This window comes from Vulpes vulpes, chromosome 14 (assembly GCF_048418805.1).
Source record: "Vulpes vulpes isolate BD-2025 chromosome 14, VulVul3, whole genome shotgun sequence".
Taxonomy (NCBI): Eukaryota; Metazoa; Chordata; class Mammalia; order Carnivora; family Canidae; genus Vulpes; species Vulpes vulpes.
In genome coordinates this window covers 87,769,676-87,794,739 of record NC_132793.1, presented here as the reverse complement: position 1 = coordinate 87,794,739, position 25,064 = coordinate 87,769,676, and the positions used below count along the sequence as shown (strand labels likewise).

The 25,064-nt window shown below is 46.0% G+C and overlaps 1 protein-coding gene across 5 annotated transcripts in view; it reads right to left on the bottom strand.

Moving 5' to 3' along the window:
• The window catches only part of PCSK6 (proprotein convertase subtilisin/kexin type 6), a 183,567-nt gene that overhangs the window by 45,283 nt on the left and 113,220 nt on the right, over positions 1-25,064 (bottom strand). For all 5 annotated transcript variants that reach the window (XM_072737112.1, XM_072737113.1, XM_072737116.1 and 2 more), the window contains exons 10-13: positions 24,702-24,805; positions 22,835-22,952; positions 12,870-13,058; positions 8,617-8,753 (exon numbers count right to left, since the gene is read on the bottom strand). In XM_072737112.1, the coding sequence (XP_072593213.1) occupies positions 8,617-8,753; positions 12,870-13,058; positions 22,835-22,952; positions 24,702-24,805 (548 nt within the window). The remainder of the gene's footprint in view (positions 1-8,616; positions 8,754-12,869; positions 13,059-22,834; positions 22,953-24,701; positions 24,806-25,064) is intronic.

Here is a 25,064-nt window from a genome sequence, read left to right as displayed (position 1 = left end):
TGGCAAGTGGCAAAATGTGGATCTGATGAGCAGGGTGGCTCCAGAGCTCAACCTCTGGTAAGCTGGGTTCTTTAAAAACAAGAAAACACACACACACACACTCATACATATATACTACCTACCTATACCCACACCCCACAGACATAGTACATATATACACTCATGCATATATACATACCCACATAGTACATACATTCATGCAAACGTAATACTCCCGTGCACATATATATACAGATACATACATACTCCCATGCACACATATATACACACATGATCCCACTCTAATCCATGTACACACACACACACACAGTTTGGTGCCTTGCCTTATTCCTATACAGATTTAAGGATAAAGAAAGTCCAAATAACCTAGTTCAAAGAGACTAGCTCTTCCATGGCATACTGAACCTTTCTGTTCCTCACACGTATATGGGGAATTATATTTGCTCCCAGGCAACTTCATTGTTGTTAATTTATTTAACCATGCAATCTAAATCTCTAGCTCTAGGACAGCCTTTCATTTTGACCTCTTGGGAAGAAATGTCCCCCATGTGAATTTTTTTTTTTCAATTTCATGATGGAAATTTTCAAGTGAAGACAAAATAGAGAAAACAATACAATGGGTTCCCATGTTCCCATCACATAGTACCAATAATCATCAATGTTCTGCCTATTTTCCCCTGTCTACTCCTTCCTTGCTCCTCCACCTCATGTCCCCCGAAGTATTTATTTTTTATTTTTTAAATTTTTTTAGGTAAGCTCTACCCTCAACATGGGGCTTTGACTCCAAGATCAAGTTGCATGCTCTACTGACTAATCCAGCCAGGAGCCTCTCTCCTTAAGTTTTTTAAAGTTAAGTCCTAGATCTCATTAATACTTCACTCATAACTACTGTTGTATGTATCACTATCAATAAGAACTCCTTTTCCATAAACCTTAATTCCTTATCATCATCTAGGACTGTTTAAGATGCCCTACTTCTATACTGACTTTTATCAATGAGATCAGATGACATCAGTACCTGATGGAGAATACTTAAGCACTGACTATCAGCCCATTCCTCTTTTTGATAAATGTTACTGCTCCCCTAGATCAGTGGGAATTTGGAAATGCTGGTGAGATCAAGAAAAACCTGCCCCATGTGGGCTGCTGCTCTTTTGGAATCAGAGGCAAAACTAGAGGAAAAAAAAAAAGAGAAATTTCAATCAAGAAGAAAAAGTGAATTCTCTGCATTCAAGAGAAATGACATAGAAGTTTTAAAAGTGCCATCAATTGTCTCAGACAGTCTATTTATTACTATGTGAGTACCAAGTATGTGAAACTGGAACCCACTGGAGTCCTAGAATAAGATACATGGTGTCGATGACAGAAGATTGGGAAGCCTGCTTGAGGATATTTTCTGTTTAAAGTTGATGTCTCACAGCTCCCCTCAGAGGGGAAGATGGTGGGAGGTGCCCAAGAGCTTCAGGCAGGCTCATGGTCATGAAAGAAGTGTGATCTAGGTACAGAAGACACACCATAGCCCTGACGGAGCTCTCTGTGCCGGGCACCAAACTGAACCCTCAGGCGCAGAATGGGGTGCAGAGATGAAGAATGAAGAAGCATGCTTCCACTTGCACCTGCCCAGCAGATCAGGTATGTGGCCCACATGCAGTCTAAGTAAGTGCATGCTGAGTGAATGGGAGAAAAATGGAGCAAAGATATCCTGGATGCTGCCCAAGGCCAAACTCGCTTCCAGCCAAACAGGGGAGGACTCATTTTGCCACATGCATCAGGGTGCTTGCCGGAGCCCCAGGGGGCTAGGCAGGATGCTACCTGGGCAGGAAGGCTGGTTGGAGTGGTGCAGGTGCATGCACTTTGCCTTGTGCCGGGCAGGTGACCACCAATGTGGGCTCTGAGGTGAGGGTAGGATGGGGAAGGGGGGTGGTGGGGGAGTGATCCTAAGTTTCTTGGCCTGGGTCAGCACCTTCTACCCAAATCCTTAGCCAAGTGTGCTCATCCTCATCTTATGGGAGAAAAGGCACAGCACCAAGGCGAGGTATCATTCTAGACTGAATGCTTATATCTCAAGGTCATATTTTTTTTTAAGAGTTTATTTATTTTTTGGGCAGCCTGGGTGGCTCAGTGGTTTAGCGCCGCCTTCAGCCCAGGGCATGATCCTGGAGAGCCGGGATTGAGTCCCACATCAGGCTCCCTGCATGGAGCCTGCTTCTCCTTCTGCCTGTGTCTCTGCCTTTCTCTCTCTGTGTGTCTCATGAATAAATAAAATCTTAAAAAAAAAAAGATTTTTTAAAAAATTTATTTGAGAGAGTGTGTGTGTGTGAGTGGGGGGAGGAGCAGAGAGAGAGGAAGAAGCAAACTCCCCCCTGAGCAGGGAGCCGGATGCTGGGGCTGGATCCCAGGGCCCCAAGACCATGACCTGAGTCGAAGGCAGATGCTTAACCAACTGAGTGGCCCAGGCACCACCTCCTGCCCCCAAATTCATATGTTGAAACCTGCCCCCAGTGTGATGGTATTAGGTAGTGGGCCATAGGAAGGTGATTAGGTCAGGAGGGTAGAGCCCTCGTGAATGGGGTTAGTGTCCTACTAAAAATGGCTCAGAAAGCTCACTTGCCAACCTTCTGCCATGGGAAGAGACAAGGACAAGGTAGCCACCTGTAATGCATAAGAGAGCCCTCCTGGGAACCCACCCACTCTGACAGCCTGATCTCGAACTCACCTGCCTCCAGAACTCTGAGAAATGAACTTATGCTGTTGATATGCTACCTCATCAGCAGTACTTTGGTATAGCAGCTGGAATGGACTAAGACATCAGAGATTTGGGAAAAGTGGAGGCAGGAGGATCTGATGGATCCCAGGCCTATTTCAAACCAGATACAGGGGAATGAGGCACATAGGGGTTCCAGACAACTGACACTTCCTGCATTCAGAAAGACCCAAACTTAAAATTTTGAGCATTCTAGGTGGAAACCTTCTATTTATTTATTTTAAACATTTTATTTTTACTTATTTTGTTTTACTTATTTACTTGACAGAGAGAGAGAGAGAGAATAAGCAGAGGGAGCAGCAGGCAGAGGGAGAGACAGGCCCTGAGCAGAGAGCCCAAAGTGAGGCTCAATCCTAGGATGCTGGGATCACGACCTAGGCTGAAGGCAGATGCTTAATGACTACGCTGCTGCCCAGGTGCCCTAGGTGGAAACCTTATAAAATGTATCCCCAGAAGATGTTCTGCAAGGTGGGACCTTTGCTCTGATCACAATGTCACCAGCTCCCTGGCCCAGAGGTGGTCTGTGGGGCACTGGACTCGCACACCAGTCCTGCATGCCAGGCTCCCTGTGGAGCCTGTGTTCCCAACCCCTGGGCCTGCAGCTGCTTCCCTGGTGAAAGGTGAGGTCCCAGGGCACCCGGATCCGAACTCAGGTGAGTGGAATAGAGGTGTGCTGAATGCAAGAATGAACGAGAAGCCTCTGGTAAACACAATGCAGCTATGAATCAGGATGTGCACTCCTTTCCATTCCTTGCTTTCTCCCAGAGAAGGAGAGTGATCCTGGGAGCAGACACACCCTTCCCTTGGCCCAGGAACTGAAGAGGAACATGCGTGACTCATCTGCTACTTGGTTTTCAAAAACTAGTTTTAAAACAAATTACATCAATCAGGTTCAATCTGACAGGAGGTGAGTATTGTCTGAGCTAGCATATTCAGGAGACTTGGTTACTTAATAAACCCTGGTCTTAACTGAGATTTTCAAGTACTATTCCATAGCATGCCATTGGAGCTGAGTTGATTTGTTAGGGTTTTGTTTTCTTGGGTTTTTTTTAAGTTATTAAGTCAGTTGCAGATATGTGAAGGGTATTGAAGTGAACAATGCAGGAACCAGCACCTCACTCCCAAAACGGATGTCAGAGGCACTGTAGAGAAATGAGATAGGTGCTGCTCTTTCTAACCAGGCTGTCTTTGTGTTTGCTGCATTATTCTTGCCATGAGGCTGGCAGTGACCTGGTACCAAGGAGCCACCCAGACCCGATAAGCGGGGAGGGAAAGACATGTGCTTTGGGATCAATCTTGCCCGGGGTACCAACAGTGACAGCTCCCTAGTCCGCATTTCTCCTGGGCCCTGGAATGCTGGAGTTGGTGAGAAACTTTGGTCAACTGGTGTCACTTTCTGTAGCTGAGGTCCCCATATGAACATGTCAGTGTTAAGGACAGCCCTGCTTTGAAAGGCAGAAAGGCTAAAAGATCATTCTTGCTTTTTTTTTACCCTCCCTCCCTCCCCTCACTCTGGAGAGATACTGTTGGAAGCAAGACCAAGGCCACCATTTGCAGAGGGAGGAGGTGCTAATGCCTGGATGTGCCGAGCATGTAGCCCAGAGAGAGGCATCCATCCTCCTTGTGCACAGAAAACAGGGCTTGCAGTATGGTCTCAGTGGCAGGACCATTTGCTTGCACTTGTTCCTGCAAAGGGCAGCTCAGGAGCAGCTCCCCGCCAGTGCAAAGTGGGTGTGAATGCAACGTTGCAGGAACAGCTGCAGAAAAGTGCAGTCTGTGACAGTGTGTCCTGATCCCCTCTATTCCAATAAGCCACAGAAGGGCAGAGCTAAAAGAGCCTATTCTGGTCCTGTCTCACCCAGCCAAAAGACCTATGTTCTAATCATGCCCAAAGATGGACACTGGCCTGTTTTGGGACTTAATGCAGGGCCACCCTCGGAGGTATCCCCTGCATTGCTTAGCAATGCATCCCTTGTACACAGAACGTCTGGTATTGTGATGATCACAAAACGTTCCAATTGTCCTCACTCATTCACCAAATGACCACTGTGATCTGTGATGAGCCCCACAGCAGGAGGTACTGGGAACATGGCAGGAGCCAGAAGACAAGGGCCAGACAGAGATTAGCATGGAAAATGAAGTCAGAGCTGGTGAGTGCCATGTGGGCAGGAGGCGGTGGGAAGGCTTGGGGAGGTGTGTGGCATGTAGTTCTGTGCTGGGTACCACAGCAACCCTCAAGCGCAGTACCTGTACTTGTGAGAATCATCATGACATAAACAGATCTCCTCCCAGTGCCCACCCCTGGAAGACCCCTGGGTATCCCCGTTTGCCCCCCGGGAGAGCTTATCCACACTGTGGCTTTCATTACCAGAGCTACTTTCTGACAACACTTAAACACTTGCATTTCCAGACCTCTGCCCTGATGTCCACGTATATACATCAGACAGACAAGTTGTGCTGCGTGAACACACAGCTCCACAGCTGCATCCACAGTACTGGCCTCCTGGGCAAGCAGAGGTGCCAGTGGGTGCTGGGACTCTGCCTTGTGCCCATGGGGCAAGGAAGGCTTGAGGATGGAGGTGGCATGAGATGTTGATCCTTATCTGTTACCAGCAGGCCAGTGCACTTTGGGGCTTTAAAAAAGAATACAGGAGTTTCTGCTCTTAAAATATATGAATTTCAAGTGACTTAAAATTTTGCATTTTTGTATTTTTATTTATTTGAGAGAAAGAGAGAGAGAGAAAATGAGTGGGAGCAGGGGAGGGAGAAGAAGATGCCCTGCTGAGCAGGGAGCCTGACATGGGGCTAAATCCCAGGACCCCGGGAACATGACCTGAGCTGAAGGCAGACACTTAACTGACTGAGCCACCCAGGCACCTCAGCATTTTTGTATTTTTAGGCTTTGTTATAGTAATGTCTTTTCAAAATAGTTATTTATTATCCTCAAGGCTGAAAGTTATTTTTTTAAAGGGGGGACCAGGGGAACCTTATAGATGACTTGATCATTTAAAGTCAGTTTTCAACATAAGGCAAGTCAATGCTCTTCTCTTCGGTTCAATACAAACAAACAAATACCTCCCAAAACTGTGCTTCATGAAAATTCAGAAAAGGACCAGGGCAGAGTAAGATTCTAGAGTGATCAAGAAGCAAGCCCCTGGGAACAACAGAATAGTGAAAGCAAACCTCAGGGAAATGTCTCCAAAGAGAAGCAAGACTGGAGAGTCATCCCTGTCCTTTACTATGAGTCCAAATCTAACTGAGAGATACGAACATGTCAGAGATCGCTGTCAGTGACTACAGCAGAAGACATAAGGATTATTCTTGTTCTCTCTCCGGGTGTAGCTCCACCACTTCCGTCGGTGCCTAGCCCAAAGTAGGAATTCAATAACAGTCGGTTCAAGAGATGGTTATGAACCAAAAGGAGAGTCACGAAAGGCTACCTTCCCAGAGTAAAAAATAATCTAAAAGCAAAATTAAGGAAACCATTCCATTTACAATAGTGTCAGAAAGAGCAAAATACTCAGAAACAAATTCACCAAGGAAGTAAGAGACATGTAGAATGAAAACCATAAAACAATGTTGAAAGAAATGAAAGAGGATGGAAATAAACAGAAAGGCATTCTTATCCGTGGATTATAAACTCAATATTGTTAAGATGACAATATTCCCCAAATTGAAATAGATTCAGTGACATCTCTACCAAAATTCCAACTACCTTTTTTTCCCCCAGAACTGGACAAGATGGGGGATCCCTGGTGGCTCAGTGGTTCAGTGCCACCTTCGGCCCAGGGTGTGATCCTGGGGTCCCAGGATCCAGTCCTGCTTCGGGCTTCCTGCATGGAGCCTGCTTCTCCCTCTGCCTGTATCTCTGCCTCTCTCTCTGTTTCTCATGAATGAATGAATGAATAAATAAATAAATAAATACATACATACATACATACATACATACATAAAATTGACAAGATGATCCTATCATTCATATGGAATTGCAAGGGACCCAGAAGAGCCCAAACCATCTTGAAACAGAAGATCAAAGCTGGAGAATTCATAGTTCCCAATTTTGCAACTACTACAAAAGCTATGGTCATCAAAACAGTGTGGTACTGGCATAGGCATAGGCAGTGGTGAACAGACCAGTGGAATAGACCAAAGAGTCCAGAAATAAATTCATACATCTATGGCCAATAAATTTTCAACAAGGGTGCCAAAGTCATCCAATGGAGGACACAACAGGGTGTTTTTTGTTTTTGTTTTTTTTTGTTGTTGTTGTTGTTTTCTTTTTTTTAATAAATGGTGCTGGGACAACTGAATAGCCATATGCAGAAGAATGAATCTGTACTTTTACTTACACTATACAGAAAATTAATTCAAAATAGATCAAAGTAAGAGTTAAATGTAAGAGTTAAAACTACAAAACTCTCAGAAGAATACAGATTTTAATCTTGACCTTAGATCAGGTGATAGTTTCTCAAATATGACACTAAAAGTGCAAGCTATAAAAGAAAAAATAAACTGAATTTCATCAACATGGAAAACTTTAGTGCACCAAAGGGCACAATCAATAAAGTAAAAGAACGGCCCATAGAATGGGAGAGAAAATTTACAAATCAGATATCTGGCCCAGATCAAGTATCCAGAATATATATGAATATCTATATCTATATCTATATCTATATATTTATTTTTAAAGATTTTATTTATTTATTCATGAGAGACAGAGAGAGAGAGAGAGAGAAAGAGAGAGAGAGCAGGACACAGGCAGAGGGAGAAGCAGGCTCCATTCAGGGAGCCCAACGTGGGACTCAATCCCGGGTCTCCAGGATCACGCCCTGGACTGAAGGCAGGCGCTAAATCGCTGCGCCACCAGGGCTGCCCCAGTATCCCGAATATTTAAAGAACATTTACAACCCAGTAATAAAAGACAAACAACCCAGTTTTTAAAATGGGCAAAAGGGCCAAATAGACATTTCTCCAAAGAAGATGTAAAAGTGTCCAATAAGCCCATGAAAAGATGCTCAGCATTATTAGTCATTAGGGAAATTAGTGCAAATCAAAACCACAGTGAGATATACTTCACACCCACTGGGATGGCTATAATGAGAAGAAAATGAAAATAATAAAACAAGTGTTGATGATGACGGGAAGGAATTAAATCTTCGTATTGTGCTGGTAGAAAGGTAAAATGGTACAGCCACTGTGGACACCAGTTTGAGGGCTCCTCAACCAGTCACATAGCATTACTATACAACCAAGAGAACTGGAAACATACACCCACAGAAAAACATGGATGCTCAAAGCAGTGTGATTCAAAACAGCCATTAAGTAGAAACAACCCAACTGTCCATCAACTCATGGAGGGATGAACAAAATGTTCTAGATAATCAAATCTGTACAATTAAATCATGTTAATGGTGAAAGGGAATGAAGTATGGATACCTATTAAAACATGGATGAACCTTGGAAACAGCATGCTAACTGGAAGAAGCCAATCGTGAAGGGTGACATGTTGTATGATTCCATTTGCATGAAATGTCCAGAAGAGGCAAATCCATAGAGACAGAAAACAGATTAGAGGTTGCTGGGAGCTGGGAGAATGGGGAGTGTCTACTCAATGGGAATGATGACAAAGTTCTGAAATTGGGTAAGTGGGGATTGTTGCACAACACTGTGAATGTACTGAAAGCCACTTAGTTACATACTTGAAAAGGATTTCAATGGCGAATTGTATCTCCATTGAAAAGAATTAAAAAAAAAAAAAGAATTATCAGAGACACTACAGTCAAATAAAAGTCTGGAGTTAACAAAAGGGTTGAGATATAAAGTGGTGTGTGAAATTCCCGAGAGCCACTGACCTTGTTTCTCTGGGTTGCGGACCTGGGACGGCATGTCTTGGATTTCCAAGGTCCATTCCCCCTCGGCCTTTTCTCCCCAGCAGTGCACAGTCATGAACTCCCAGTTTGTAAACCCTTCATTGGAATGATCCAGCAATCTGCAATTGGAGACTCGGGGTAAGAACACAAGGGTCCAGAAAGGAGCAGTGGGTAGGGGGCCAGGTCTAAGAGGGCTCTTTCCCACCTTGGAATTGCTCCTTAAGTGATGGTACAATCCCACCAAACAGCACCTCAAAGGCAGCAGCTTTGAGAATGGAAGGGAAAGAGGCTTGGCCCTCAGCTGAGGCCAAAATGCAGGTAAAAGCAGGTGACTGCTTTCAAACCCTTGCATGATGACACACCCCTGGCCAGCAGCTTCACCTCCATTATCACACTGGGTCCCCAAAACATTCTGAGAGGCAAGCAGGCCAGCAGGACTTACAGGTGCCCAACAAAAGAGAGTGATGGTCTTCCTCCTGCCATCCTCATGTACGGACTTTTACAGATGGAGAGATCCCAAGTGTAGTGATGAGTAGCAGGTCCAAAAGCCTATTCCTGGCTGAGCTGGGACTTATCTGCATACTATATCTGCATACTGACTCCTGTCTTTATTCTTTCCAGCATAAGGAAATGTTTAAGAGGTAGCCAAGGAAGGCCCTCAAACCTAATCCCCCAAAACGTTCCTTCAGAAGCTGTGTGGTTCCTTCCTACCCCAGCAGTGATCCTATAGAGCCCATATACCAATGCCTGAGGGCACAAAAGCAGACAGAGGCCAGGCCACACACAACTCTTCCACGGAAGCCCCAGGGGCATCACATAGGAGGCCTTTCTAAAATGCTGGCCTGTGGAATCATGAAACCTTCACATTTTCATGGAGCTAGCTAGCTCTTGTGTGCTGTTCTCCAAAAGATACAAAGAAGGCAAGCCATGTAACTCTCTAGGGCTTAACAAGCTTCAGCAGGTGCATCTGGGGGGAGATGACATAACTGACCAGTCTGGTTGTTTTTCAGTGTGTGCGGGAGGCCCCTCCCCTCTGCTCACCTCCCCTCGAGGGTTCTGATGAGCCTCCCTTGGTCCTTCCATACCCCAAGATCTTTCCAGACTAGGACTTCAACTCAGATCCTTTTTCTCTTATTTGACTTGAGCAGGAAACAGGAAGTGGCTCATGGGCGCCCTCTTTCTTCCAATACTCCCGTGCCCTGCTTGGTCTTTTGTCCTTGGAAGGAACAATCTCAGGTTCTTCTCTCTTCCTTCCCCATCTAACTACATCTCTATTTGGGGATAGTGTCTTTTTTTTTTTTTTTAAAGATTTTATTTATTTATTCATGAGAGCCACAGAGAGAGAGGCAGAGACCTAGGCAGAGGGAGAAGGAGGCTCCCTGCGGGGAGCCCAATATGGGACTTGATCCCAGGACGCTGGGCCACAACATGAGCCAAAGGCAGATGCTCAACCACTGAGCCACCCAGGTGCCCAATGGGGACAGTGTCTTAATCCAAGGGGCTCTTCATTGCCCATCAGAAGTTCAGAGACATGTTTTGTGTGATATAAGACTGGAGTCCTGATCTGGGTGTTCTCCAAATGTCCAATGAATGTATAGACATGCTTATGGAGAGAACATTCTGGGCATGGAGAAGAGTGAGGGGGAGAGGTACACCCTGTCCCTTCACACGGTACAGCCGTGTGAAGGTCAAGGCTGATTTTCACACACGATACCATGCCAAATGCAACGCGCTCTGAACAAAGACAAAACTGTCCCTTAAGGGTTGAAATACTTCATGAATGTCAACTTAACTCTCAGTGAAAAGAATCTGGCAACCTGAAAAAGCTGCCAAATTGAGCAAGATATGAAGTAAGGTAGGAGGTAATAGATCCCCAATACAAACTCTTGATAGAATCACAAAATCTGTGCCTGGGGGCAGGAAAAAAAAAACCCCAATTGCCAAGACTCAGGAGAGTGCCAAGTGGCTGCAAGGCAGGTTTAAATTGCTTGATGGCCCAGGAACAACACTTCCTAGCAAACAGGTTATCGTGAACCAAAGGAACTTGGCAGGACCCGCTCTCTCTCCTGTGAGGGGCTCATACTAGGCCTGAGCAGGATGGAGGTTAGAAGGAGAGGAAAAACTGATTGCAAGGAAACCAGGAGGGATGCTGGGGTGCTAGAAAGTTCTTCCAGGTCAGGTAGATGGATGGAAGCAGGACAGGATGGGAAGCCAGCTGCCTGCACCAGGCATTTTCATCTGTATCATCATAGGCAGTTCTTGTAGCAATCCTGGTTGTGACAGGAGTAAAATGACATTTCTAGAGGGGAGGAATAGACAGAGGAGAGATGGCCAGCTCCTGGGTGCCCATCTGGGAAGTGAAGGAGCATGGGTAGAAGCATGAGTCTCTGGGCTCCAAAGCCCATCTCGCCATTGGTCCTTGCAGTTCACTGCTGGCCCACTGGCCTACAGCCTGCTGTCCCAATTTCTTAAGCCTCACTGTCCTCTTGGTCAACCCAAGTCACCAGTTGGTGCCCATACCCAGGTCCTACCTTGAAGTCAGGGCTCACTACCTCTGATGTTTCCTGGTATCCAGCCTGGAGCAAATAGGGTTCCAGGGAGGTGACCTCAGGAGAGCACAGAAAAGTAGAGCCTGTACCTGGCCTAGGGAGCCTGAAGCAGACCTGCCCAGTCTGGAGTTCCCACAGGCAACGAGGGCCCATTATCAGCAAACTTCCAATCCTTCAAGAAGTGCTAGAAACCTGGCCTTTAGATGAGATCTCTTGAAGTTCCAGTAATAATAATAATAATAATAATAATAATAATAACAACAACAACAACTCTGATTGCAAAAGAGCATAATGCTTTGGCTCCCCAGCTGGTACTCCCAGACTGCTCATGCCTTAGCTGCCTCCTACGGGCAGAGGCAGAGTGTGGTCCAGGCCTACCCTCAGGAGGGAAAGATGCCCCCTGACGCTCTTGTGTTACAAGAGTGAAGCCTAACCTGGTAGGGACCAAGCCAAATGGCCAAGCCCTGGAAATCACTGAAGCCAGGATCTGGTCTCAGGGCTGGTTCTAGGGTACCAACAACAAACTCAGTGCTCGCCTGGTGGCAGAGCCACCAGGCAGGGGTGTGGTAAACAGGGCATGGCTCCCTACTTCTTCAGACAAAGGCCCGCATCTCCCTGTCCTTGCAGCAGGCCAATCTCTCAGTCTTCTGCTAAGTAGGGGTGAGGTAGAAGGGGGCTAAGAAAAAGGGCAACTCCTATCTGGTCCTGAAAGGAGGCATTCACTCAATCACCATCTCTGAATCCTATCCTCCAAATTTGGCTGCCGCCCCAGGCAGGAGACCCAAAGGAGTCAAGCAAGCCCAGCGTGGGCAAGCAGGGAGTGGGCCACCGCCCAGGGATGGGCAGTTGCAGGTGGTGGAGTTCGGTTGCCAGTTCTATTTTTCAAGAAAAGCCAGAAATGCTGGCTTATTCTGAAACCTTTCTCTTCCTTCTGTCTCTTAGCTAAGGTGCTGAAAAGAAGCCCCAGTGCCTCTCCCCTCCTCCCCCAAGCTCCCATAAATCCCTTCACCCCAGTTACCTCCGAGCGACACAAATGCATCAAAGCCCTCCTTCTTGTCTCTGACCTTGTGGAAGAAATGGCTTCATAGCTTTCCATGAACTGTATGTGAAGCCCCAGAATTCAGAGCCTGTTTCTCAGGCCTTCAGTTAAACAAGGGCCCTCTCAGGTACACGCGTGAGAACCCTGCAGATGGAAGTCTCTGAGTGCCCTGTAAAAGCCATGTCTCCCACAGAGCAGAGTTCTGGTCCACACAAGTTCAACAGCACCACACATGACCTCAGGGCCATGCAGAAGGTTTAGGAGGCAAGGCAGTCCTCCTCCGACACATGTGCTCACCTCAGATCCCGAATGATAGGATAAAAATGATCTTCAGTGCACTTCTAAGAGCAATTAAATCATCGCCAGAATTCCATAAATCTTTCCATTAAACAAAGCAACAGCAAAACCCTTGTCACTACTGCCTGGAAATGAAAGTTTTCCAGGATGGTTTTGAAGGCCAGGTTTCAGGTGAGTGGGGTCTATGTGTGAATGTCCTCAAGAGGAAGCTTTTGGAAGAACCCACCTGCCTGGGGTGGAAGGATGGAGGGTGAGGGAGTCCCGCAGGGATGCTGTGACCTCAGTCTGGGTGGGCCCTTCTGATAAGCTCCAGCTCCCATGCCAGCCCCGCTAGGCTGGCCTGGTCTTACCTCTTTGCCAATAGTTGAGACTTGGTTCCTGAAGGAGAAATGAGGTGGATCTGGAGGTCTCCTCGACGTGGGTGGGAAATAGTGATGCGAGCCACCACGTGCTCCAGGTAGCCCACGTGCTGGTCTGAGTGGTCTGCACAGGCAGTGGTCAGGGCGGTGGTCCGAAGCGTCTGCACCACAGGGATGCTCCTAGGAGAGAGGGGAGGGGCTAAGGACTCGCACCAGAAGCTCCAAAGGCCCGCAGGAAGGCAGTGGATTCAGGCCTTCCCAAGGACCCTCAGGGACACCTCCAGCCCCTCTTGGATGTCCTACTCTTGGATGCTCCCATTGAAGCTATCTTGCCAATCCAGAAGATGTTTGCTGTTCTGGAACTTGCTTAGAAGAATGGCTTCTCATACAGACTCAGCTGACATACCCAGTGATCAGCCCTCAGTGCCCAGGAGCTGGCTTCTCTCCAAGTAGCCTTTGGCCAACACATTGCATCAAATGCTGGGAGTCACCAAGGCTCTAAACCGCTACTGCTTTGTGGCAAAGACTGGCCTTGCTAATAGAAGACACAACGCTGAGTAATAACAGCAAACATTTCCTGAGATGACTGCATGCCTGGCACTAGACATGGCACTAGTCTGAGAATTCATGAGGATCCAGTTTAGAAAGAGGTCAAGGATCATGCCCAAGGTCACACAGCTACTGAGAAGCAGAGCTGGGATACCAGGCTCAAGTTCACTGCCTCCACCTGTGCATCACACTGCCCCACAAGGATGCTGGTGTCAATCTATGCTTGTGTTCAAGATACCGAGGAAGAGGAGATGGACAAGGCCCCCAGGGCCAGAGCTGGGCTCTTGTGCTAAATGCACTGGTCAAAGCCATAGCGACTGGACCAGAGTCATGGAGGACGGACAGGAGCTGGTCTAGTCCCTACTGTCATGTGTGGAGAAACTGGGGTCCCCTCCCTCTCTGGTCCCCTCATGGGAATGGATGACAATTCTCTTAATTAAGTCAAGGCAGTTTTACCATATGAGATGGAATCTAAGAACAAACATCAGGTCCCAATCATTCACGAGTTAGTTCCACTAGAATCTTCTAACACTCCCCAGAGGAGGGAGATACAAAGCAATACAAAGCATATACCTGCATGCAGCTCCCACCTATTCTGGGCTACCATGGCTCGCCCCTACCTCTTGTAAACTGAGGAAAGTTCTCCAGCCACCCTGCTGCACATTAACAACTCCCCACTGCTCAGCCAGTGCTCAGTTTATTACGGGGAGCGCTTTGCTCATTATACCCCGACTTTCCGCTCAGGAGGGGAGGCTCGAAGCGTAGGCTCAGCATCTCTCAGGAATTACATTGCTTGGCTCTACGGGGCCTGAATCATAAAAAACAATCAAAACATCTATAAACAGTGATGTAATTCCCTCAGAGACTCTGTAAATATTTGAAAACATGATTTGCACGCATCATAAATTGATTTAGAGATGCTGACTTCTTTCACTGCCTTCTCCCAAATTTTCCTGTCTGTGTTTACAGGTCAGCAGGCCCCCCACTGTGGCAGAGGCAAAACCTTTTCTGGGCCCAAGAGGAAGATCAAGTTAAAGCAGAAACAAAAGCCATAACAACGTTTCAAAAACCTGCCCCAGGGCAGCCTGGGTGGCTCAGAGCAGTTTAGCCACTGCCTTTAGCACAGGGCCTGATCCTGGAGACCTGGGATCAAATCCCACGTCGGGCTCCCTGTGTGGAACCTGCTTATCCCTCTGCCTGTGTCTCTGCCTCTCTCTCTCTCTCTCCCAGGTCTCTCATGAATAAATAAAATCTTTAAAATAAAAATCTCGAGGACTATTAAATATTCCGTGAGATTATTAAAAGCTTCTTGCATTTGACACTTTTATCCTTGCTAAGGGATTCTAGCTGTGAGGCCACCCCTGAGGTCAGAAAGCTTGGTTGGTCTAATGGACAGGGGCCACTTGGCAGCTGCCAGTGGGGTGGCTGCCGGGGGTGGGGGTGGCCTGCAACTCCTTTGGGTGTTAGGGCCTAGCCTGGTTAGATTTTCAAAACTAAGACATTACCCTCACCTGGGGGGTTAGGAGTCCCTTCCTCCAGGGAACAAGGCTAATTATAACAATTAGTTTTTATGATACAACACAGTTACAGGCCACCAGCCCTCCACATTTGCCCAAGTTCTAGAGGAGGGTGGGAGCCCAGGACAGCCACCCAAGGACAGCGAGTTGTTCCATCTCCTTACCGGCAGTTAGCCTTCCCCACATTTTATTTCTGCTCCCATTGGAACAAATAACTTAATATTCCAAATCAGGAGCTTTTAAATTTCCTTTAAAAAAAAAAATGGAGGGGGGAGATGTTAAAATGTTTCAGAATAGTCGAGCTGAGATTTTTCTGTATTTCAGATAGAAACCCCAAGTAGAAGTGGGGAAGCCAAATAGCAAAAGCCATCACTGTGTAAGAATGAACTCTTAGGCAGAAGGTGAAACCTATATGGGGAGGGGGGGCGGATTTTTCCCCATCCTACAGTTATTTGAGAGAGAACACAGAACATGTAAGTCAACTGCATAGCCGTTTATTTTTCAGTTAAAGCAATGCTCAGGGGTTATTTTTGTCACGAGAACACGGCTAAATTGTCCTTTAACCACGAAAATTGATCTAGAAAGATCTTCAAGTTCCTAAGGTAACTAAAAATATCCCATTGTGATTAAATTCTGTAATTGTTGTGTGTACACATGGCCATCCTCCAAGTGCCCTAAAGGCACCCAAGGAGTTAAAAAAAAAATCCCACAAGACCTATCTCCAGACCCAGCGATATTTAAACTATGGAGACTGCCCTACTTTGAAATGATCTCTGAGGACAGACTTGTCACTTCCTGTTGAACCACATTTCAGACTTAATTACTGATACTCCAGATGTTCTTCTTTCATCCTGAAGTCTCTTAAACAGCTCCATTCTCCTGAGGGGGTGGAGGGTTACCAACAACAAGCAGCCTTGACAAGAACTTCCTTGTACCTCCAGACCATGACTCCTTTGACCTCCTACTTCTCTCCAACGTATAATAGCATCTAGTATCTCATAAATGTACAGAAACAAGATCCTGATTCACTCAATTCAAGGCACTCACCAAATCACTATGCTTAGACTCTTCTGGCATCCGAGTGAAATCCAGAGCCAAAGATACATATTTTCAAGGACAGGTTTTCCCTGCTATGTGAAAGCAGAGCATTCCTGTCTGAAACCTTTCTCAAGCTGAGAGCAAAGGCGTAAAGCAAGGAAGCAGTTACCATTAATTTGTATGGAAAAAAATGTGGGAGCATTCCCAGACCCAAAAAATAACCTCTCTGAGGTTTTTCTGATACCTTAAGAAACATCCTGCTAATAGATGCACAAAATAAATGGAGATAAAGCACAGATGCTCACGGACACTGTTCAAAGCTCCAGCGGCTTGATGCTGAGATGCTGGGTGTTGTTCCTGGGGAAGGAGTTTGGCAGGGCCACTCTCACTGCTCAGGGTGTGCACTGCCTTTATCACAGCTCACTGCAAAACCAATGCTGAACGCTATTTTTGCTTTCTGTCCTTTTTTTTTTGGTAAAAGCAGAAATCCTCTTTGGATTTCTTCTAGATACTAAAGGTACTAAGACTTTCACAGAAGCAAAGTGGTGTAAGGCTACTTACAAACAAGTGGCCAGGGAAAGCAAGGAGGGAGGGAGATTGGTAGCTACCAGTAGGAATCCTCCATTGTTCCACTTGTCTTTCTGTCCTGGCTGGGAACCCACTACAAGATAGTATTTCTCACTCCCACCCTGAAGACCTCTTTCCAGCTCATCTATAAGGGCAGATCTGTGCTTTGGCACAGAGCATTTCCAGGGCAATGATGTCTTACCAAGCTGCAGGGCGGGGGCAAGAGCAGGCTTGGTCCAGTTCCTCATCAGATAATTCTGAGATCATGCTGTGTGTGAAGACACCCCCCTCCAAACCCCGCCAAAGCAGAAAGCAGGGACACCCTCCCCCGTTGTATTTGGTATTTGTCTTGGAGAGATGAGGTTGCTGCGGAACTGAGGACAATTATAGTGGAAAGAAGCAGAAGATTAACCAGAAGACGCTTTCACAGACCTTCTAATGGGTAATGAGTAGAGTGGAGAGGGGTTAATTGGGGTACTTGTTAAATAAAACTGTACAAAACCAACTTGGTCTGTTGGAGGGCACAGAGTGATCTGAATGGGGACATTAAGAAGCTTCAGAGTCACTTTCTTAGACCTATGTTCTAGGATGAGCATTCTTGACAGAATGGTCATGGAGTCTAAGGTAGACAGATTCCATATACTTCTTATTCGTATTAACTGACGTTTAGGATTTTCCTTAGATGAAATTACTTTTGATTATGAAACCACAGCACATCATTTAGGCTGGAAATAAAATTTAAAAAAGAAGAAGAGGTGAATCCAGTACATTAATTTAGACGTGCTGCTCATCATTAAGTTGTAAGGTGTTTTAATACACAGTGTTTAAATTTACAGCGTTTATTTTTCTTCTGTATGAAATAAATGCTGGCTGTAAAGATTTCTTCCAGCTCTAAGATTCTATCTGATGCAGAGTTGAAAAATACAATTAGATATATAGTCAATTCTCATTATTCACCTGGGCACAGGTGAGGCCAAGCAAGGTGACACTGTGGCTTTTGGTTTTTGCTCTCATGCTGTGAACAAGTGTCCTTCTTGTGATCTATTTTTAATGCTATGTTTTTCACATTTTCATTTCTTTTGTTGGTGGTTTCACACATACTGCTGGGGTGCCGTCTGGTTCCTAGGTGCTGGAAGGCTGAGATGCACCTTCTAGAGAAAACACATATGCTGGATGAGCTTCGTTCAGACATGAGTTATAGCTATTGGCCTTATAGGCAATACTAATGAATCAGTAATATATATTAAATTAAATGTTTTTAAACAAAAACACACATAAGACAAAGTTATGTTTGGATCAGTTGATGAAAATGTTGTGACCAGAGGCTCATAGGAACCTAACCCTGTATGTCCTGTAGGAGCGATGGCTCTGTATTTGCAAATTCAGTGTTTGTGGTAACTTCATAGAACATAACTACTGTGTATAATGAAAACTAGCTGCATTATTCAAATTCAAATACTAATTTTTTAGTGAAGTTGCATTTATAATTTGGGGGGAGCAGATTTGCAGCAAAAGATAAGCCTGGCAGGGCAAAGGCTATAGGAAAAGAGGCAGCTTACTAATGTTACCCAGTGTTTCCAAGGGGGCTGAAAGCAGGACAAATACCAGGACCCAGGTATGGTCACCACCACCACCACCACCACCCCTGGGGGCAGGACAGCAGAGCACAGATTTTCTTAGGACACCCTGCCATGCCTCGTGACAAAATGACACGGTGTTAGAAGCCAGAAGCAAGGGCCTCCTATGGTATCCAGGAGTGCACACAGTGAGATGTCCCAGAGAGAGGTGCCAGGTGGGGTGTGGAGGCAACCCACTCAGTACAGACAGAGCCCAAATGTGAGAGGGGCTCTTTTTAAAAAGATGCTAAACCAGACTGTGTGCCACAGCACAGCAGGATTCTGAAGCTGGGTTGTTGTGGGTCCTGGCCATGTAGGTACTTCCCCAGCAGGATGTGGTAGCCATGTGGCCTTTCCCACTTGCCTAGCTAAGCTGCAGACAAGACGCCTGGCCTGGCCTCTGGGGTGCTGATAGCTGGTCAGAGCTGGAGGAACCTGCAAGCAGCCAGAGCCAATGTGTTTCCCATCCTCAGGGCCCAGCTGGCTGGGGGTGCAGAAGGGAGGGAGGAAAGGTGTCTCCTGGAGAACTTGCAGGTCACTCCTGAGTTCCCATGATGAGCTCCTTCCCAGGGGAGGCAAGATGGGTTCCAGAGACAGGCAGCCCGGGGTAGCAGCTCAGCGCTGCCACCTCTCTGTGCTTCAGTTTCCTCACTATATAAAAGGGGAATAAAACCGTTCCCAAACTTCACACACCCTTGCTGGCTGTTTCAAATGTGTGAGTATACAGAAAGCACTGAGAACAATGCCTGGCACACAGCAAGCACCTGATAATCATTATCCATTACACCTACCTACATATTTCCAAGTAGAGTTGTTAGAAAGTCACCATGGCATGTGGTCTGGTTTAAGGAAATCCCAGAAGAGTAAGTAGTATATGGTTAATCCACAGTTAATTCTTGAACATCTATAAATGTATGGTCCAGCCTACAGAGAATTCTTAATATTCAAAGCCGTTAGGACTTAAGTATATTTTTGGGGTGGTGTGAGTCCTTTAAGTAAAAGACAACCCACACTAAACCATAAACTCTGTCTGGGTGGTAACCTGCCAAATCTACTAAAAACTAAAGAGAACTAGATAAGGTCTTATTGCTTGAAGAGCCCCTGCTGTTGTTGCTGCTTTTCCAGTAGGGAGTAGAGGGGGCTGTCAGAAAATGTTTCACTGGAGCCTGGATTTTTAAAGACACAAGGGAAGTGTTGGCTAGAAACATCCTAAGGGTCAAACAAGATATTTAATAGCTGGGCTTTTTTTTTCATTCATATTAATAATACTAAACTTGATTCTCATTTTCACTTTTAGAAAGGTTATAAAAGCATCCTTCTTATCCTACTCTGACAGACAGTTTTGCACAGGCAATGCCATGGGTCTTGATCCCAGGTACCCTCCTCTAACTGAAGAACGGTTCTAAGTAGATAAAAACCTGTTTGTGCCTAAGACTAGGAAAGGAACTCTCCTACACATGTTGGAATGTTTACAAGGCATTCTCTTTTGCAAAATACCTGTCGAGTTGCAGTGATTTTCCCCTTGCCATTGCTTTTAGATTTAGCATTCATGGACAGCTCCTGGGATGCACTGTGGGTGCTAGAGAGCTGGGCCAGACACCATGGCCTCTGTTTTGGGGGACTCAGTCTGTTTGGGGGGAAGGGGAATTGTCAGGCCATAAAGAGATGGCTCAGCGAGATCTGGCTGGTGTTCTGGAGCAGGAGGCCTGGCCCCTCTCCTTCCTCACCACCCCCAACCCCTGCAGTTCCCTCTCTTTCTGTGAGAGGCATAGGCAGGGGTAGGCAGGGACAGGAACAATGTTATACTGTATGTTACGGCTGGTTCCTGACCTTCTCCACGCTCCATGAGACTTTTAATTCTCTCTCAGGAGAGGGATCTAGACAGAGACAGGCTAAACCCCAAACTCCAGAGTCCCTAGACGTACAGTGTCCAGACTAGAAATGTTGACATAATGCTTGGCTTTTCTTTAAATTAAAGAAAATCAGTAACAGTTGCTTCCTGATAGGGCTCTTCTCTTGTGCCTGCAGTGGCAGCCCAGCTTCCTTCCATCATGGTCTCTCCTATGCTATGCTGTTGTTGGCCTTTTGGCTTCTTTCAGCCTGAGTGCGATTCGGGGTGGCACGGGACAGAGCAGTCCAGCAGAGGAATACCAACAGGGGCCTGGGTGGTCATTTGGGGTCCAGTGGGTGCACTGTTAGTGTCTGAGCACAGGTTGGGAGGCTCTGCAGAGAGGATGGCCCATTGATTCCTCCCACAGGGGCCATGAGGACTATCTCCCTGAGCTGTGACATATCCCAGGAGAGGAAGGCCAAGTTGAGGCTGAAGGGCAGAAGAGGGTGGAGAGGTCACCATTCTTCATTCCATTCCCACCCTGGCATGTGACCATCAACACCCAGGCCTTCTGACTCAGCACCCTGTGGGACATTACTGCACAAATGGCAGATGTGGCCACAACCTCCTCTAGGATGTCTATACTTGATGCTCAATGAGCACAGTTCCTTGACCTTCATCACATGAGGGTGGCCTTTCTCTTCTACCCAAGAGGAAAGAGGTCAAGTATCTCTTGTTACACACACAGGTACACACGGGATGGCCAGATAAGGAAGCTCCCCCCACACTCTCTTTTCCATCGGAAGCAGATGAAGCCAGGTCTGGGACATTCAGAGAGACCTGGGGTTCCACCATGAGAAGCAGAAACCAAAATGAGGCTACAAGAGTAGACAGCTGGACCACAGAGAAAGGCAGTGAGGAGAGGAAAAAACAGATGTGTGGGAATACTACCTTTTCATGTAGTACCTTTTCATGCTGGAGTCAAATGACTCCAGCAGCTTGGGCAAAGTTAGACAACAACTCTGATGAAAGAAACTGGCCATAACCATTGGGGGTGCTAAGCAGCCCTGGTTCAAAAGACCCTGACAGGTAGGCTGGAGCTCTCTGCCAGAAGACAAAGCCCAAAGGTACAAACGAGGCCTCTACTTTCCACATAGAGGCCTCTGCCTCTCCCTCTCTCTATATGGAGGCCCTTATGTCCTTGGGAGCAATTGAGTGTGCAGTGAAGCAAGTGCTCTGGGATAGCAAGTTAGCTGAATATTCTAGAAAGAGCCTTAAACCGCTGAATGTAAAGATGATTTTTCTTCTGAAACAGAAGTCTGATTCTTCTCTTAGAATTTGCAGAGTTCTTTCTTCCCTCAAAGGACAGGAACAATGTTATACTGTATGTTACGGCTGGTTCCCTCAACCTGTGCTGTCTAGACTCTGTGTGCTTTCACTTAAAAAACAAAATTAAATAAAAATAAAAACAACCCTTCGCCATCTAGGCACCACTCTATCATCTTAAAACTATTTCTGGCAGGAGAAGAATGCTTCATTCAGGAGTCGCCCTGATGGGGAGACCAGCGGGAAGGAAGTGGGCCTGGACGTGGCGGCCTTTCAGGGCAGGACCCAGCTCCCAGGAGCCCAGCATCCCCTTACCTGGAGTTTGATTCTCCGTGCGTAGGGCATTTTCCAACAAGCAAAACAAAAGAAAGCAAAACCTTCTTTATCTCAGAGAACCTCCTCCCACTTTCTTCTGAATTGATAGGCTCAGGCTCCCCAGATAAAATGATGCTTGAAAATGTAAAGATTGAGATCTGCTGCTGGCTGACTGGCTTGTCAGGCCTGGGAGGGCTCACCCAGCACTCAGTCTTCACAACTAGCAGCAGGATGCAAACTTAGTTTTTCAAAAGCACCTTCCATGGCTACTCAGGCAACAAACACTTTCTGAATTCCTACTGTAGGCCGGGCAGCAGCGAGAAACATTTTTCTCAGCATTTTATAGCAAAAGAACATATTATAAGAGGTAGGTGCTTTCAAAGAAGAGGCAGTATCAAAGGGAGTAAGCTGCATTTGTTGATAAAGAAAGGGTCACTTATAATCACTCCAAAATTTCTTTTTCCAAACGCACATTTTCCCAAACGTAATAAATAGTTACGCCTATGGGGGAAAAAAGCATTCTGTTGTTTATCAGATATTGAGGCCTAGAGAAACACCATTCTCCTTTTTAAACAGTATAGAGACAAAGGCAGAATTCAGAGGAATGATCTGATTTCTTCTCCTAATGGAGTAGGGTCCTTGCTATCGATTTACTTTGTAGCTGCTTTTGTTTTTTAAACAAAAATTTCAATGAACAAGTGTACCTGATTTAGAACAACTACTACAAAGGGTGATGCTGGGAGTGTCCTAATCATGGAAGAAAGATGAACCAGGGTCCTACAGCACATTACTTAGGCTTGGTAAAAAAAAAAAAAAAATCCCAGGCTTAGAGGTGCCTCGGTGGCTCAGTGGGTTAAGTGTCTGCCTCTGGCTCATGAGCCCTATGTAGGGCTCTCTGCTCAGCAGGGAGTCTGTTTCTCTCTCTCTGTGCTCTCTCCCTCTCTCAAATAAATAAATAAAATCTTTAAAAAATTTTTTAAAAAAGGAGTGATTCTTTTACAGCTCCAGAATCCATAAGAGAAAACACAGGCACATCTATAGGTATACAACCATGCATGCATCCCCCAACATGCACGTGTGTCTACAGATGTGCACTAGAAATGTATGTGTGAACACCTCCTCCACGGTACCTTACAGGAGAGTTCGGTTCTCACTGACATTCCTGAAAAGCCACCTGGAGCCTGAGCTGAGCCTCACCTGGGCCTCTTGTCTGTGGTGGCAACACACATGTGCTGCGTAGGCACTGCTGTCCACTTCTTTGCCTCCATGACGAGGGCTTCTGCATCCACCAGGCCAAATCCATAGAGATGGCTGACTGAAAAGACAGAGCCTTCAGAATCACACACACCCCCACCCCAGGAATGAAGCAAGGCCTGGCTTTCACACTCTGCTTGGCTCCCATGCAGGGCACCTCATCCGCAACTGCCATGGTCCTGGGACAGACCACTCGTTTCACTCATGGGTGGCAAGAACATGAGCCATCGCCTGGAAGCCCTGAGCTGCGGGACCAGCCCCTCTGCAGACAGCTCCAAAATCCCAGCTGCTTTCCCTAATTCTCCCTGAACTATACTCCTTCAGGTCAGGAGTGCGGGCCAGGAAATGTGGCCCATTTTAGTGCAGAGTATGAAAAGGAAGTGTTGAGAGGGTGTAGCCACTTTCTTTGTGTGAGACAGGGATGGGTTTATGTACACTGAAGGCACTTGTTGGCATCTGAGCTCCTCAAATCATAAACCAGACAAGAGAAACAAAGCTTTAAACCCCTTGGTTCACATGACCATGATGTGTAATAAACAAGAAAGCAAGGCCAGGTACATCTTTTTTATCATTATTTTTTTTTTCCCTGCTAAATTCCCAGGGCATTCTGGGAAAGTGGCATTGCACAGAACACAGACCATGAGTGCTTGTGAGTTGGCCTGATCCAGTGTTTAATTTGGCCATGGCAGGAGAGTTCCAAAGTTAATTTAAGAGGCAAGGTCAAGAACTAGATACAATCTATTTTCCTATTTAATTAGGCCAACATTGAAATGTAGGTCAGCTCTTGTTACAGCACACCACCACCACCACCATTCTTGCAAAACAAAGATGCATTAGGCCTGGTCAATGGCTTTCTTATTAAAAAGGAATGTCCCTTGGAACTTACAGTGACAACACTTGCCCTATATTTTACAGATAGTAATATCAGGCTCAGTGTCAAAATAGTTGGGCCTGAGCTTCAGAAAAGGAAAAAGAAGTCCTCCCTAATATACCCTGGCTGAATGTAAATCTTTTTCAAGTATCTCTGGTAAAAAGCCAGACAAACAAAGCCAATGGCAGAGTCCTATAATTATCTGCCAGAGAGGCTCCAAATATCTGGGTTACAAGCCCTGATCATGGGTTGATTTCATACAACCTAAGTCTGTACCAGGCTGGGTTGGGGAAAGAAGCCTTGCTGTTCTATGAGTTACTTCTATAACACAGACAGAAGTTTTATAGTTAGAAAGTAACTTACGTAACTGTCACAGTGTCCTCATTATACAGATAAGGAAACTGAGGGCCAGTTTCAAAATCATGGAGCTACTCAGGACTAAGAATGCAAGATGCCCTTAGGCTGCACACAAATAAACATTATTTATCTTAATGGTCATGGATTTGTTTTGATGTGCATTAAAAAAAATAAAAATAGACATCAAACCTGTGTGATTAACTGGATGTAATAGAGTCTCCTTTTAAAATGTATGTCATTATGTAAAAAAAAAATGCAAGTCAGGGTAAAGAGAACTATTACTTCAACACTGGTTCAGGTGGTCTCTGGATGTGGCCAAAATCGTGACATTGAGGGGACCTTGAATTCTACTGATCTTAGGTTTTTTTCCCTAATATCAGTGGGAGGTTCCAGGATACTTTTCTTAAACCTCTAGCTATATACTTCTCACTCTTGTGACACACAATCAATACCATTTGGGAATTCTTTCTGAAAAGCTCCTGTCATCCCTTTAATACAGATTCCAGCAAGTCACCCAGTGGGCTTTCCAGGATGGGCTGCCGATCCCCACCCAGCCCAGCCCAGTGGGAGCTACCACCGCACCTTTATGACCAGCACCGTTGACTTTCCAATCATTGGCTTTCAGGTGTGCTGGCCTAGATGTCTTCACCAGCAGGTGCTGGACATCCCTCCAGGTTAACTGGTTACTGCAAACACAATGACAGACCAGTGAAGCCCACACATATCAAAAGGACGGCCACCCAGGTCCATCAGTGGTGGTGCATCGGGAGCCAGCCCCAAGTTGGGACTTGAGGAAGCCCAGAAGATCCATTTTTACATAACCTCTATGTAAAGAATGGTTTCCAGGGATTAAATTCTAAGACAAAATAGTACAGTGGGTGACCTCAGATCCATAGCACTAAAACTCCAGCCCTGCTGCCAAGGTGTACCTGAGTGTGAACAAGG